Below are 14,581 nucleotides of genomic sequence, written 5' to 3'. Positions count from 1 at the left end.
GTGGTGGGGGTAAGAGGCAAGTGTGAGGTGAGTGTCTCTTAGAGCAACAGCAGAGACGGTCTATTCTCAGGCAGCAGTTACTGGATATCTTCAGTGAACTTTCCACCTTGTTTTGGACTGAAGATACCCCCAGAGGTGGTTGTAAAGAGTCCACAGAGACATTTTCTTCCTTCTTCACTGCAGCCCTTTAAGGTCCTACCATCACTTTAAGTCTCCAAGATATCCACGCCAACACAACCTGTGAAGTTAGCAACTCCTCCAGAAGTGGCAGAAACCTTTGGGAGAAGAGCCCAATCTAAACCCACCATGAGAGTCTCAGTTTCCCAACTGAACGTGTGCAGACCAAATCCTGGCTACCTGATGCCAAGTGACTTCAGACGGGCCTACTCACCAGCTGATGGATTGGCAGTGAAAGATCCCGGAAAGAAGAAAGTACAACTTGTGCACTGCAGACTGAGCTATACAGAGGAAGACAGAAAGCAGGAAGTGATTGGTGGCTCAGTAAAGAACCTGTTCTCCTCACAGCCTTCTTACCGATCTTGTATTTATCACGAGGTGCCTCTGAGGTGCACTAGATCCTTTGTGTTTTTGGACAAGCCACTTTGTATTTCCCTTGTGGAACTACAGGGGAAAGGAGCATGTAAACCAGCTTTGTGTAGGTCTACATTGTCAATTCGCCTTGGTACCTCGTCCTGCCACAGATCCTCTAAAGATAGCAAACCAGCCAAAAGAAATGAGGGATATGCGAAATCCAGAGCAGCCATGTTGGACAGCAACCAACGTAATGGCCGAGAGAGCTCTTCGGGTCGCTGCAGAGGCCCTCTATCAAAGCACAGGGGCTACAGGTTCAACCGAACACCACCCGCTTGTGGTGTTAACAGCAAGAATGAGGATTCAGACACGCACTGCCTCAGTAATACTTTGGGATTATTGTCATTCAGAGGGCCAGGTCCCTCAAACACAAAGACTGGCACACAGAAGGGGAATGCAGATGAGGCTAGCTTCTCTGCATGGAGAAATTTCAGGCACAGGCAGCACACTTTCGAAACTGGCTCAGGTATGAATTTCATCACCTTGATTCACAAGTCTAAAACATTTAAAGTGGCCATGCCAACTGATCTGTATACTCCTTTGACTGCCTTATATATATTCTAAAGCTGCTGTAGATAAGATCGCATTATTCTGTAGGTGTGAAAGTAATCTAAATGTGGTCTTGGAGGGTAGAAAGTCTCATTTTTTCACTCTGCCTGTCACCTTTTGATTTATACTTCATGCATGGATAATAGACTCACACACACCTACCACACTTATCCTACTGTACATTCACATTGTTTAAATAAATCCCAGCTGATACAAGCACACACTCAGCTCAACTGCAAGTTTTATTAAAGTGCAAACACTTTCTTTCATCCTCCTTTTACTTTTCACACACTTTGCTGCTGCATATCTTAACAATAGACTTAAAATAAACTGGGGGGGGGGGGGGTGTTTAAGAATCTTCCAATCTCTTAAGAAGTCAGGACAAGATTTTATGAAAGGATTATTTTTTTTAAAAAATGTAATTGTGTTTATGCCACAGAGGAATTTCCTGTTTTAGAAAATGGCAATTAAGACAACAAATCAGCCCCAAAACAACACATGTTGTTCAGCACATGTGAGATTTTCAGTGTCACACTACAACATGGTCTATTATTAAATGCAAAATTTGGTCTTTTGGTGTAGGAGACCAACTATTTCACTTCAAACGCCATCTTAAAACACACACTTTGACTGTTTTCCTGCTTAGAGGTAGTCTTATCTGTGCAATGTTTGAATAAATCCCTAAATATGAAGTTTATATCTTAGTTTAAGACAGAAAAAATGGGGAAGCAGTTAAACAGGATGCGTACAAAGGTATAAAAACCAACATATCTGCACTTCTAAAACTGACTAAAAGGCCTCACTTGCTTATAGGCAGGAGCCCAGAAGGCCTATAGGACTGACATTTGAGGTCCTAGACAAATAATCATCTCCTTGGTGAAATTCCTCTGGTTTTTACTTTATCACTGTTTTACGTTCTAAGTGACTGTTCTTTGTACTCATTTTATATTTTTCACTTGATGTAAGATGAAAGGCTGTTAATGGATGATTTCCTTTTCACTGGAATTTATAGTGAAGCCAAGAGGGAAAGCTACCTCCTATAGAAATAGTTTGACCGGTGACGCTACTTTGTAATAGTGCTCTATATACATGCCATACGCTTATGGCAGGGTATTCAGTGGAGATATATATTCTACAAAAGCTACAGGAATGGGGCTATGGGTGGTGGATGGATGCGCTGCCATCTTTTACATTATTCATGGGCCACACTCGTGTTCCCTCTGGGTTTTTCTATCTGTGTGTGTGTGTGTGTGTGTGTGTGTGTGTGTGTGTGTGTGTGTGTGTGTGTGTGTGTGTGTGTGTGTATCCCTTTGCAAATTATAAAAGTTTAGCTGGAGCTTAAGCATACTGTGAAATCTTTATTACAGTGACGGAAAGAAATTAACTGGAACAAACTGCAAAAGATACCGCTTAACACAAACACAACTTCAAATTATTTTTGCTTGTGAAATGGGGAAAATCATCTTGCTCTTTGAAATTTATTTTGGTTTTGATTGACAAGACTCGCCAAATTAAATTTCACTTTTTTCTGTGTCCGTCAAGTGGTTTCCGAAACATGGAGCAAGCAAGAGAGACCTGCAAAGGGCAAAAGGATGACTGTTCCACAGAAAACTGAAAGAGTTCCTACTTTGGATAAGACCTGTTATTATGATTCCCCACTGAAGACTCTAGAAGGCACTCCCAAGACTCTCAGCCTTCAAGTATGAGCCATTTTTCTATACTGTTTTTTGTTTGTTTATTTGTTTGTTTGTTTTAAGAAAGCTCCTTCAGAGTTTATATTGACCTTTATTTGGGAGGTTATATTGAAATGAAACCTCCATGGAGTCCCACATCATAACAGAAATGTTTAAGAACAACAGTCTCATAGATATCTATTTTTGGTAATACCCAGAAAAATGCTTTGTTGGCTGCAAGAGCTGTTTGTTGTTGCAATGCCACAAATGGCCAGAGGGGTCAAATTGTCCTATAGCATAAATGACAGAATTGTAACCAGTTAATAGTACTTAATGCTTTTTTGCACATATGCATCAGTACTTCTACAAATTTAAAGAGATCTTGTATCTACATAAGGCTATAGAAAAACATGGTCCAATATATGCATCTATCTATCTATCTATCTAGCTAGCTAGCTAGCTAGCTAGCTAGCTATCTTTTAAAAAAAAGGGGCATGTTGGATTTACTTGATTCAATAGTGGACATTGGTTGCACACAAATGTTTTGCTTTGGCAGAAACTTAAACAACTGAGTTAAATCAGCACAACTTTTTCATATTCAGTAAACCTGTGCATTTTGTGTTCATAAAACGCGATTAAAACATGTTCAAATGAAGTAAGTTGAGCTCTTGGAATATTTTAATCCTTCACAATTTTGTCATTTTATTTCAACACTATTCAATAACTTTTACCCCAATACTACTTGTACACTTAAATACTACATGTTGTCTTCATATTACATAATGTTCAAGTTACCATAAAACTTGAATGGGTCTACAACAACTACGATCCTCCTATCTTTATCCTGGTTGCAGGAGGGCTGGGAAATAACCCTGAAGTGATAGGTTACGAGGCAGGGTACACCCTGGACAGCTCACCAGTCTATCACATAGAAACAAACAACCATTTACACTTACATTCATCCATCTGCTTCCGCTTATCCTTTTCAGGGTCGCGGAGCCTATCCCAGCTGTCATAGGGCGAAAGGCGGGGTACACCCTGGACAGGTCGCCAGTCTGTCGCAGGGCTAACACATAGGGACAGACAACCATTCACACTCACATTCACACCTAGTGGCAATTTGGATTATCCAATTAACCTATCCCCACAAGCTGCATGTCTTTGGACGGTGGGAGGAAGCTGGAGTACCCGGAGAGAACCCACGCAAACACGGGGAGAACATGCAAACTCCACACAGAAAGACCCCGGCCTGATGGTGGAATTGAACTCAGGACCTTCTTGCTGTGAGGCAACAGTGCTAACCACCGTGCTGCCCATTTACACTTACATTCACGGGTAATTTAGAATCACCAGTTAACCCTAACTCTAATAACTGCATGACTTTTAACTGTGGGAGGAAACCAGAATACCCAGAGAGAAACCACCTCAAACTAGCCAGAATGTGGATTTGAACCCAGGACCTTCTTACTGTGAAGCAACAGCACTAACCAGCATGCCAACAATCTACGAAATGCAGGAAAGCTATGATTTAGTTGTTGAATTTCATACAGATCTTTCATGATTTAATTACGTTCATAGAAACATGAAATTATTGTGTTCAAATTACAAGTTAGACTTTTTTTAATGTAACAACCACCCAATTTACTTTTTTTGGTATACCAAAAAAAGTAGAGGTGGCTGCTCGACTTGACTGAGATGGATGCCTTCCTGAAACCACGATCCAAAGAGCGCGAGACTGAAACCCATGCAGTGCAGCGGGATTTAACATTGCTATATTATTGACTTACTTTTTGTAAGCAATTGTGTTAAATACACGCGAGATGCTTACGTAAATCCAAGAGCTGGCCAATCCCTTTTTTTCAGTGTAGATAGATCTTTATTCTCAAGTGTTTGACTTTATTGTTGACATTTAAACTCAGTTTTTGCCTTGTTGACTTTGTTTCTCAAATGCAAAATTGTGTTTTTGTACTAAATCAAATTTCAGGACTTTGTAAATTACGTTTTTACACAAGTTTTCCAAAATTTGGCATCAAATTCATAATAAGCACATAAGTCATAAAAAAAACAATTTTTTGCCTCAGTAATTGGTATGTTGTGTTTGTTCATTTTCAATTAAATTTAGGGTTTCAAATTGGTTGAAAGGCATTGCATTTTGTTTTATTTATTTTTTACACAGTGACCCAGTTTTTGTTTTGTTTTGTTTTTTTGGGTTTTTTTTTTGTTATTTGAAGGGTGTTGTAGGTGTTTTTACTGAAATGATTTCAGGCACTCTTTCAGCTGTGTAAGATATTATTAAATATAATTTCAAGGAAAGAAAAAAAAACAGACCAGACCCTCCAGTGGCAAATTGACTTCCAAATTTCTTCTCTTTCCACTCCTTTTGATCCATCAAAGTTAAAGAAAAATGTTGAAGGTGAGTGAAGCTACTGTGGATAGAAATTCACAAATAATTATTCTACACGGCACAGAACCACGACCAATAATACAAAGGTTGTTTTGGAGGGAAGAAAATACTACAAAAAGCAGTTTGGTATTGTCACAATGCTACCACATAAGATGGAAGAGGGCAGTATATGTGCCATGTGTAACCTTTAAAATCCTCATTAGTCAAGTTTTACATATGTACACTGCTCAGTTAAGCTTTCCCACACAGAGAGCGTTAATTTGTTTTCCTGTTGAAATGAACATCTGTACAACAGCTGCATCATCTCAATGGGTAATTTGAGAGATTTTCTTTTTATTACTTTAGCTGTTTTTCTCATTTTTACATTTTAGGTCAAACGTGGACCCACTTGCAGACTCAAACACAAAGCAGAATAAAAGCAAGCTTTATTATCAAGTCTACCTCTGAAACTGAAACACAGAGACCTACTCAAGGGAAGCAAGAAAGTAAAACAGACACTCCAACAAAGGATGGGGCAGGGCTATTTATACACAGAAAACAGGCTGGGGATGAGAAACAGAAGAGAAATGAGATGTAGGCAAATGCAATCAGGACAATAAAGAGACAGGAAGTAAAACTCTAATCAACGGAGGAAGCCACCTATCAGAATAAAACAGTAAATTAACAAACAATTAAAAGAAGACAACACCAAGACACGAATAACCTAACTTTTGGAGAACACAATAAAATGAGATGGATTGGGAAGAAACAGAAAACACTAAGGGAACTACACTCGTGAAAAATAATCAGCTCGGCTGAGAAACTAAAGTTGACCGAGGATTCACAACCCAAAACTAAGACTGTAAATCATTTTAACAGGCATTCAAACTCCATAAACACAAAGATACCCAAGTGAAACTTTAAGATACTAGAATAGTAATGAAAAAGCAGGAATCCATTTCTCCATACAGACCAGAGTTCACATAATACAGAAAAACTAAAAGTGTCAGCGTACCAGGATAACAATGAATACATGAACCCAGACACAGGATCACAAAACAGAAAACAAAGACTCAGCCACATCACAAGCAATCAAACTCACGTTTAGAATAATAAAGGAACAAAAAGTTAAACTCAAATGTGTTCATTAAGATCCTAAATTCAAAAAACTTGATGAGGACGGTCCTCAGTCCTGGTCCTTGAGTTTCTCTGAAAACTTTAGATTTTTTTTTTTTATATCTTTCAGCTTTATGTTTTGCTTTCTGTATTATATCTATATAGACCCAGTTCTGGGTCTGTTGCTGTCTTACTTTATGATTCCTACTCATAATATTTATTGTTTGCAATCCAGTGCTTTGTTTCTTGTATATTTATTTATTTATTTTTGCATTTCAGTGTTTTCCCTGTCTCTCATCCATCTCTCTCTAATTTCTGATCGTGCCTGTACTGCCCTCTCCATCATGTCTTACATGAGACTCTTAGTATTTGTCTTTTATTTCCTGTTTTAGTTTGAAGATTGGTTTTCTTTGATTCCTTACATCAGTTTACTTACTCTTTTGTCGTTTACCATTTACCATTCTGTTTTTGGCCGAAATTAAATCCTCGTTATACTACCCCCAGCTTTGTGCTTATGGTCCCACATCTTTACATTTCACATATTTTGGCACATGGGTTCAACAAATTCAGGAGAAAAAAGAAAAAAACGAATAATTCCAGTTTCCCTTTTTTCTTTTTGCTATTTGAAAGCATTTTTGTAGTTTTATCTTGTTGCTGTGATGGGTAAAGATCCAATGAGTTCTGTGAAGCTTTTTAAAGGATTCCGCTTCCCCCTGTGAGCAAGGCTCTTCTACCTTTATCTCCACTAAAGCTAAGCATAATATTTCCATGTTGCCTCCACCTCCTAGCCATTACAAGGCTGTGAAGAGGATTTTCCAAGGTTAAGATGTAGATTAGAGATGTTTTCAAAATAGATTTCAACCCAGTGAAGATTTTCTTTCTCTTTCCACAGGATTAGTGTATATGAGTTGTACTCTATTCTTCCCACAAACAAGCAGCTTACTGTATATATATTCCCCACCCAACCCCAGGAGGCTTTGGAGCTCTTCAGACCAGACTTCATCAGCCGATCTCAGGGTCGACTGAGGAGGTTGGAGCAGAGGGCTAGGATAAGGAAATCACTGCAGGACTCCAATCCAGACCTGGTGCAGGGCCTTAGGGAAAATCGTGTCAAGCAAAAGAGGAACTGCACCACACCAGATCCACTTAGCGGTAAGCACAGCTGAATAACTCAGGTCGAAACCTGGAGCAGAAGTAAGCCACTTAGTAGAATATAATGTCACATACTTATTGGCCCACCAATCTGAATGATTTGATTCTGCTGTAAAATGACAGCAGCACATCAGGAGCTCTAAGTCACAGTGAAAGATCCTGGAGGTTGTGGAAGTAAAAGTAAGGCAGGAGCTCTTGCAACAACAGCAGGCAATCCACAGTGTAGCTACTGCAGATCAGATAGGATTCAGTCCACAGCAGGCCCTCATCTCCTACATTGATCTTTTACCATGTATCCCATCTCTTCTGTCACTTCTACAGAGACAGAAACATTCATCAAACCCATGAAGCACTACGATGAAAGCTCCTCCAGTCAGTGTAGTTTTCTGGAGACACTGCAGCCTCCAACACACAGAGTGAGAAATAATTAAATAAGAAGCTCGTAGCCATACCATATTGAATTTTTCTAGCATTTTGAGGAACTGTGAATTGTTTCTCCAATAATTCTTTTTAACCTATCTAAACTGGGGTGGACTGAAACAAAGGGGAGGACATTACATTTTATTCCCTTTAAAGTGTAGTGGCATTTATCCAACTTTGCTCTCTGCTGGACATTTTCTGGTACTGCAGATCGGTTAAAGCACTGTTTTCTGCATGCAGGAAATAAAAAAGTTTCAAAAAATAGACCATAATAATCCTTTGGTTTTGTTTTGTGCTATTTCAAGTTAAAAAAAAGATTCGTCAAAAAAGCATTCATACGCAATGCCAAGTATAATTTTAAATACATATAATGATGTGTATTTTTTTTAATCGTGGTTGGGTTATTTAAGGTTCATAAAGGTGTTCACTGTGCAAGAAATTGGCTTCTATATACATTTTTCTGAGCATTAATCTCCAGTTTGTGCTTTTGAAAAATGTGGGATTTTATTACATTGGTGGAATATGAGCTCTCCACAGGTCACATAATATCAAATGTTCATAAATGCATCCTAATTTTAAGAGTAGCAACACATCCCATAACAATCATTTCCTGGCTTTTTTTGCTGGATAACAGCCTGTTTTTTTCTGAAGTTATAGGAGGGATGTGTTTTCAGATCATCTCTCGGCTCTGAATTTTGTTTTGGAAGGTCATGGCGGGGTCATGAAATTAGGAACCATGAATAGCTCACAGTCATCTCTGACTGAAGTTTGGATTCTAATTATAAACAGAGTTAGTAGGACTAGATATGCCCGTGCTTGGCATGTGTGTGGGTTTGATATCTGTCCATGTGTGTGTGTGTGTGTGTGTGTGTGTGTGTGTGTGTGTGTGTGTGTGTGTGTGCATGCGTGCGTGCGTGCGTGTGTCTGTGTGTGTGTGTCTGTGTGTAACTGTCTGAAACAGAGAGATCACACACAGCCCTCAGTGTTCATTTACATATGCGAGATTCATTTACATTTTAATTCTTATTTGTTATTCCTGTGTGTTTGTGTGTGTGTGTGTGCGTCATATTATTGCCTGTGTGTGTGGGTGTGTGTGTGTGTGTGTGTGTGTGTGTGGGGGTGTCTTAGATAACCTTTTCAAGCCTAGAGAGAGGTCTATATCGAGTAGAGAGATGCAGCTGAGGTCCAGACGGTGAGTTCTCAGATCAAACCCGAGTCAGACATTGTCACTCTTCTTCTTGTTGCACTTTGCTTTTTTTTTTAATTCAGCACAATCCATCACCCTTGTTTGTCATATCTGGATGCATCCACACAATGCACATTCACACATATGCATGCTGTATAGATACAATAGATCTTTGACGCCCAAATGTCTTGGCAGGAGATATGAGCTTTCCTCTGTATATCTTATCTATTTTTTTTTCTTCCCTTATCTGGAAAGGCACACCTGATCAGATGATGGCTGCCCATTGTAATTTTTTTTCAAAAGCAACATTATCTGGCTTGGAGGATCTCTTGACAAATTGGCTGTAGTTGCGGGAATGAAAAAGTAGTCTGAGCGAGACCTGTTTATCAATGGATCCAGGTTTTTCACTGGCTGTGGTCTCACTAGATAAAACCTCATCTCTAGTATGCCAGTCTGCTGGCATGGCTCAGCCACCCTCAAACTTCTGATACTATATTCCCCTGCTGCGTATGAATATGCGTTTTTCTGTCTGTAGGATTTACAACATGCTGCCAGAGGTGACAAAGAGAAAGGAGGAGGAAAAAAGAAGGGCTGTATCTCAAGCCAACAGACTGCGGGCCGAAGTCTTTAAAAAGGTAGTGCTTGGGTGATTTTGGTATAAAAATCAGTCCTGAACACTGATTATTGTGCATGAAAACTGTCAACAAACATTAAAAATACTCCTGAAGTACAAAAGAAAACACAAGAAGGGTTGATCCAAAGGATGGCATGGTGGGGCACAGATTAGTATAGCGTCAACTCACAGCAAGAACATTTTGGATTGTGACCTGCTAGTCAGGTGGGAAGTCTTTGTTCTGGTTTTGGATAGCCTCACTTCCCCCACAGTTGAGCGACATTTGCGTGAAATTAATTAGTGTTTCTAATTTGGCTGCGGTTGTGAGGAACTCTCTGTGTTAGCCTACGGATGGACTGGCAACTAGTCCAGCATGTACCCTGCCTCTAGCTCAACTCCACCTGGGATAGGCTCCAGCCCCACTCTCTAGTTTGATAGTTGTACCCATACAACCCCAAAACTGCTCATTTTTAAATACATATTTTTTGCTGTTTAACATTACAGATGCAACAATGTATTGAACCGAATGCAAAGAACTGAAAACTGAGTTTGTACAGCTCTAACAAGCTTAAAAATTCAGTTTTTTGGTATGACCACCTTTATTCTTCAACACAGCCTTCACTCTTTTAGGTAAGCTTTCTTTGAATCGCTCTAAGTAGTCTTCAGGAATAGTTCTCCAGGTCTCTTGCTCTTTCTTGGATGTTGGCTGCCTTTTGTTCTATTCTCTGTCAAGATGATCTCACATTGCTTCAACAATGTAGAAGCTCAGTTGCTTGGAGGCCAATCCATGACACTTGTGTGTTTTTCTATCCAGCTATGCTTTTATTGTACTGGCAGTACCATTCAGATGCTTTCTGGATGGTACTGCATGGTGGATCAAAATCTAAAAGTACTGAAATGCATAGCGTACACTCTGTTTTACAGATGGAGACACTCACTGTTGTATCTCTCTCCTGACCCCCTCCATACATATTAACAATTTGAGACAAAGTGTAAAAATTTGGTTCATCACTCCATAAGACCTGTTGCCACTGATTTTCAATCCAATTTAATTGACATACATTAGTCTTGTCTCCCTGTTTTCCCTTTCTTTCTCACTGAGACCATTTGTAATCAGACTTTGTTGAAAAGTAGATTGTTGAGACGGTTGAAGGTGTAGGTCCACCTCTCAGGTCCTGTAAATGTTTTTCACCAAATTTCTTTAGGTCATGATTTTCAGATACTACTGTAGTTTTTCAGAACTGCCACTTTCTCTTTTGTCCTCCAGTTGTCCAGTTTTCTCAGTTTTTAAGGACACACTGCACATCATGCTGAGATATAACACATTTTCAGACAATAGCTCATTAGGATTTACCTTGTTGGTCCAAAAATACATGTTTATGCTTGTCAAATTGTGTTATCTTTGGCATTTTTCAATGAAAGAAACAAAGTATGACTTTAATGGCAGGTGTCAAGTAATAAAGTGCCTAAAGATATTATTTAAAATTGGTTCTTTGCAAAAATGTATACACAACCCTGGTTCATCCTTTGACTTAAGTGCCGTTTTGAATGATTCTTAGGTAAGTGTTAAGCTGCTGGACTGAAAATGAGTAAAAAAAAAAAAAAGGCAGTCACCGTCCGCAGAAAAGCTTTTAAAGTCTTTCTGAGAGCGTGGAGAACTGTTGCTCAAGACCACTCAAAAAAAAAAATGTACAAGTCTGGCTCCTTTAAAGCAAAATATAAATAAATGAGGGGTGGCTCAAGACTTTTGCACAGTACTGTATACTCAAGTAATGTTTCAGTATTTTCAGTTGTATTTGACTGGATTAATTAATGGAAACATAAGCACACACAGCCAAAAAAAACAAGAGGCCAGTCATTCTTCAGCATGCTAACATGTTTTAGCATATTTCTCAGAAAAGCTAAAAGAAAACCATTTCACAGAAAAACCAACTTAAACAAAATATAATATATATGTTCAGATGTCTTTAACCATCTGCAATTGTATCTTGATTAATGAATATAGTGTCCGCATCTAAAAATGAAGCGTGGTTTGATCCTTGTCCACCAGAGGTCACTGCTCAACTGCTGATGTTTCTGTCGTTTCTCACTGTGGAGTATCGCCAGTGTATGAATTCAACATTAAGGTCTATCTAAACACAAATCCTCATATTTGCTTGAAATCTGTTATTTGCGGTGTGTTCAAAAATCAGAAAGCATTAAAGAACCTTCTTATCAGTCATGCCAGAACAAAATCATTACTGCATTACAGCTAAGCCTGTTTCATCCTTTACACAACCATGTCGTTTTGGCTTTCACTGCTACAGAAAAATCTAGCACTACAAAAGCTTATATCCATTAGGCAATGCTGACATGAAGCATCCACATCCTTCAGCTGTTAGGGGCCTGTGGCGAATGAATGATATATTTAGGACATGCGGTGTCAGACAGATCCATTTGGCTTCCCTTATGATCGAGCCTTCAGTCTCTAACATAACCAGAACAATGAATTCACTGTCAGTCAGGTGAGATGTGAAAAATGTGAAGAGATGTCTCCAATCTCTTACAGATAATTACACAATTATGACAGTCTCGGTGTGTGTGTGTGTGTGTGTGTGTGTGTGTGTGTGTGTGTGTGTGTGTGTGTGTGTGTGTGTGTGTGTGTGTGTGTGTGTGTGCGCACAAAAGACAGACAGAGACAGAGAGAGAGAGCGAAATGGTGTGTGCACGTGTTTTTCCATGATCTTATTCAATATGAGCTAAAATTGAAAGGCTTATTTCTTCTTTGCCACTGTGTAGGCATGCTGGGAACTGTTTTGCCTTAGGCCTCCCTTTCATTTTTAAGAAAACTGTGAATCTACAGTAAATCACAGTCGTGTGGTTTACTGACACAGCGAGCAACTGTAGAAGAAAGTGTGATGTCAAATCGCTCTGTAAGAGAATATTTTATTTCCTGGTGAAATGGAGCAGTTATGATGCCAGTGTGACCTTCCCACCTCTCAAATGAAGCCATTAGCTGGGCCCAACCACAGAGACTGAGAGAAAAGGAGTGTGTTCACCCTAACAAACACTGTGTGCTTTAGAGGTTTCATTTCATCAGAAATTCTCCAACCCCCACACACACACACACACACACACACACACATATACATGCACACACAGGGGGGAGCCCAGCTAAGACTCACAGCAGGGTCTGATAGCACAGTGTAGAGGGTGGCTGGTTGTGAATGCTGGCTGAAATTTCATTTCAGCTGTTGTGTAGTACTGTAAGAGAAGCATGATTGCATAGCAGGGGTGTATGGTCAGGAAGCAAGCTATAATTATTCCCCCTACCTGAGCTTAGCCTTCTCAGCAGTGAAGCTGATGGAAGTGAAAGCCAATTTGGCAGCCTGCGTCTTACCTGAGTGATGCTGAGCTGTTCTTAAAAGAGAAGAGAGGTCTAAGAGTAGACAGATATGTTTTTGATCTTCAGGAGCTAGCGTAGCATTGTTGTTTTTCTTGTCTTGCAGAAAATTCTGGATCAGGTCCTGCAAAGATAAATCGGACACCGGCGAATGGGGATACTTCACTGACCACTTACTGCATCTTCAAGCTTAACACTTTGCAATAATAATTACTGTATAACTCCTTTAATTTCTTACTTAAGTCATGCTACATGTATGTCATTTGATGTTGTATTTTGCATCCTGTAACCAGAAAAAAACGATATTGCAGATATTGTCACCAGGCTTTTATTAGTTGAGGATAATGTATTTTGGCTATTATCTGTTACTGATATGATTCAATCTGACACTAAACAGAGATGCCAGATTATTATTAAATAGGCAATTTTGTAAAAGTAGTCTGCAGGTGGAAATTGCATGAAGTGAAATCTGTGTGAGATCAATTGTGTGCAAACAATAACAAAGCCCACACACCCCACCTACCACCGACAATTGCTCATTACCGACAAATGTGATGAGTTTGTCAGTTGTCAGGTCTTTTTTGCTGGTCAAATAAACATGCAGCAGTCAAACAACACAGACATAATCATCTAAATTGAGCAGTTTCGTTCCTGATGGTTTTCTTCATTGGATATATCTTTTTCCACAAATGTCGCTCAAGGGCTGCAAAATAAACTGAATGTATCCCTCGGACATTCTGCGTTAAAGTTATTTTACAGGAAGTCAAGCCTTGGTGCTTTAACCAGAAAACCTTGGCTGTCATTGTTACTGTACAGTAGGTGTTCATAAAGCAGGAGAGGGAGGCTACGTTTCGTCATTGACTTCACATGTGCCTGGAGGCCTGTGGAACCTCCCATCCGGAACAGTGGAATTTCAAGCTAATCGAACTCAGGAGACTTGCAGCACCCGTGAAAGGGGCCTTTGTCACACAGCTCCAAACCAAAGATGACATTGTAATAAGAGAGGAGACTCCTGAGCACAGCCTGGGACCGCAGACCACATATACCTTGTAAAGGTGACTGACAACTCTGTGGCATTTAAACAGTGCCTGCTGGGATGAGGAGAGAAGACGGGAAGGACATGTGCTGCAGGAAAAACACAGTATATTCAAAGAGTAAATTCTTTGATGAGTCAGTTGCTTTGGAGTAAATGCAAAATGTTACGTTAAATGTTTAATAAAGGTTAAATTTGCTTACTGCTGTATTTCATTCTCCACTAGGATTAAAGTGATTAATTAAGGCCCTTAGGTGCAGTAAACAGCATCAATAACTACTGACTTTACTCCTGCCTGTGTTGTCAGGTCAGCAAAGCCATTTTGCAAAAGTAATGCGCATGGGAGAAATGTCCTCCTGCCATGTAGACTGGTTCCAGTTGATGAACACATACTGACAGGCAGTCGTATAAGAGGAGACGAGTGCTTGTCAGTCAGCCCGTCTCTCTCTGAGGCATCATGTGTCTGTATGTCACAGAATGTGT

At 39.6% G+C, this 14,581-nt stretch overlaps 1 protein-coding gene across 1 annotated transcript; it reads left to right on the top strand.

The window, feature by feature from the left end:
* The first annotated feature begins 291 nt into the window (after positions 1-291).
* Positions 292-13,675, top strand: LOC146695363 (uncharacterized). The gene is made up of 6 exons (XM_085476715.1): positions 292-1,057; positions 2,683-2,840; positions 7,284-7,464; positions 9,013-9,076; positions 9,606-9,705; positions 13,172-13,675. Exons 1-6 carry the CDS (start codon positions 307-309, stop codon positions 13,199-13,201), a joined length of 1,284 nt encoding a protein of 427 aa, XP_085332841.1. The 5' UTR covers positions 292-306; the 3' UTR covers positions 13,202-13,675.
* Positions 13,676-14,581: the final 906 nt, after the last annotated feature.

Source organism: Copadichromis virginalis, linkage group LG13, assembly GCF_057382275.1.
Source record: "Copadichromis virginalis isolate Kocher_CV1m ecotype Utaka linkage group LG13, C_Virginalis_male_GT1.1, whole genome shotgun sequence".
NCBI lineage: Eukaryota > Metazoa > Chordata > Actinopteri > Cichliformes > Cichlidae > Copadichromis > Copadichromis virginalis.
The sequence above is the reverse complement of the archived record's forward strand: the minus strand, read 5'-3'. Positions and strand labels throughout refer to the sequence as shown.

Coding starts and splice junctions, on each gene's coding strand:
- LOC146695363 (XM_085476715.1), top strand. CDS start 307: ATGAGAGTCTCAGTTTCCCAACTGAACGTGTGCAGACCAAATCCTGGC. Junction 1,058..2,682: donor CACTTTCGAAACTGGCTCAG/GTATGAATTTCA, acceptor GTGTCCGTCAAG/TGGTTTCCGAAACATGGAGC. Junction 2,841..7,283: donor CCAAGACTCTCAGCCTTCAA/GTATGAGCCATT, acceptor ACCCAACCCCAG/GAGGCTTTGGAGCTCTTCAG.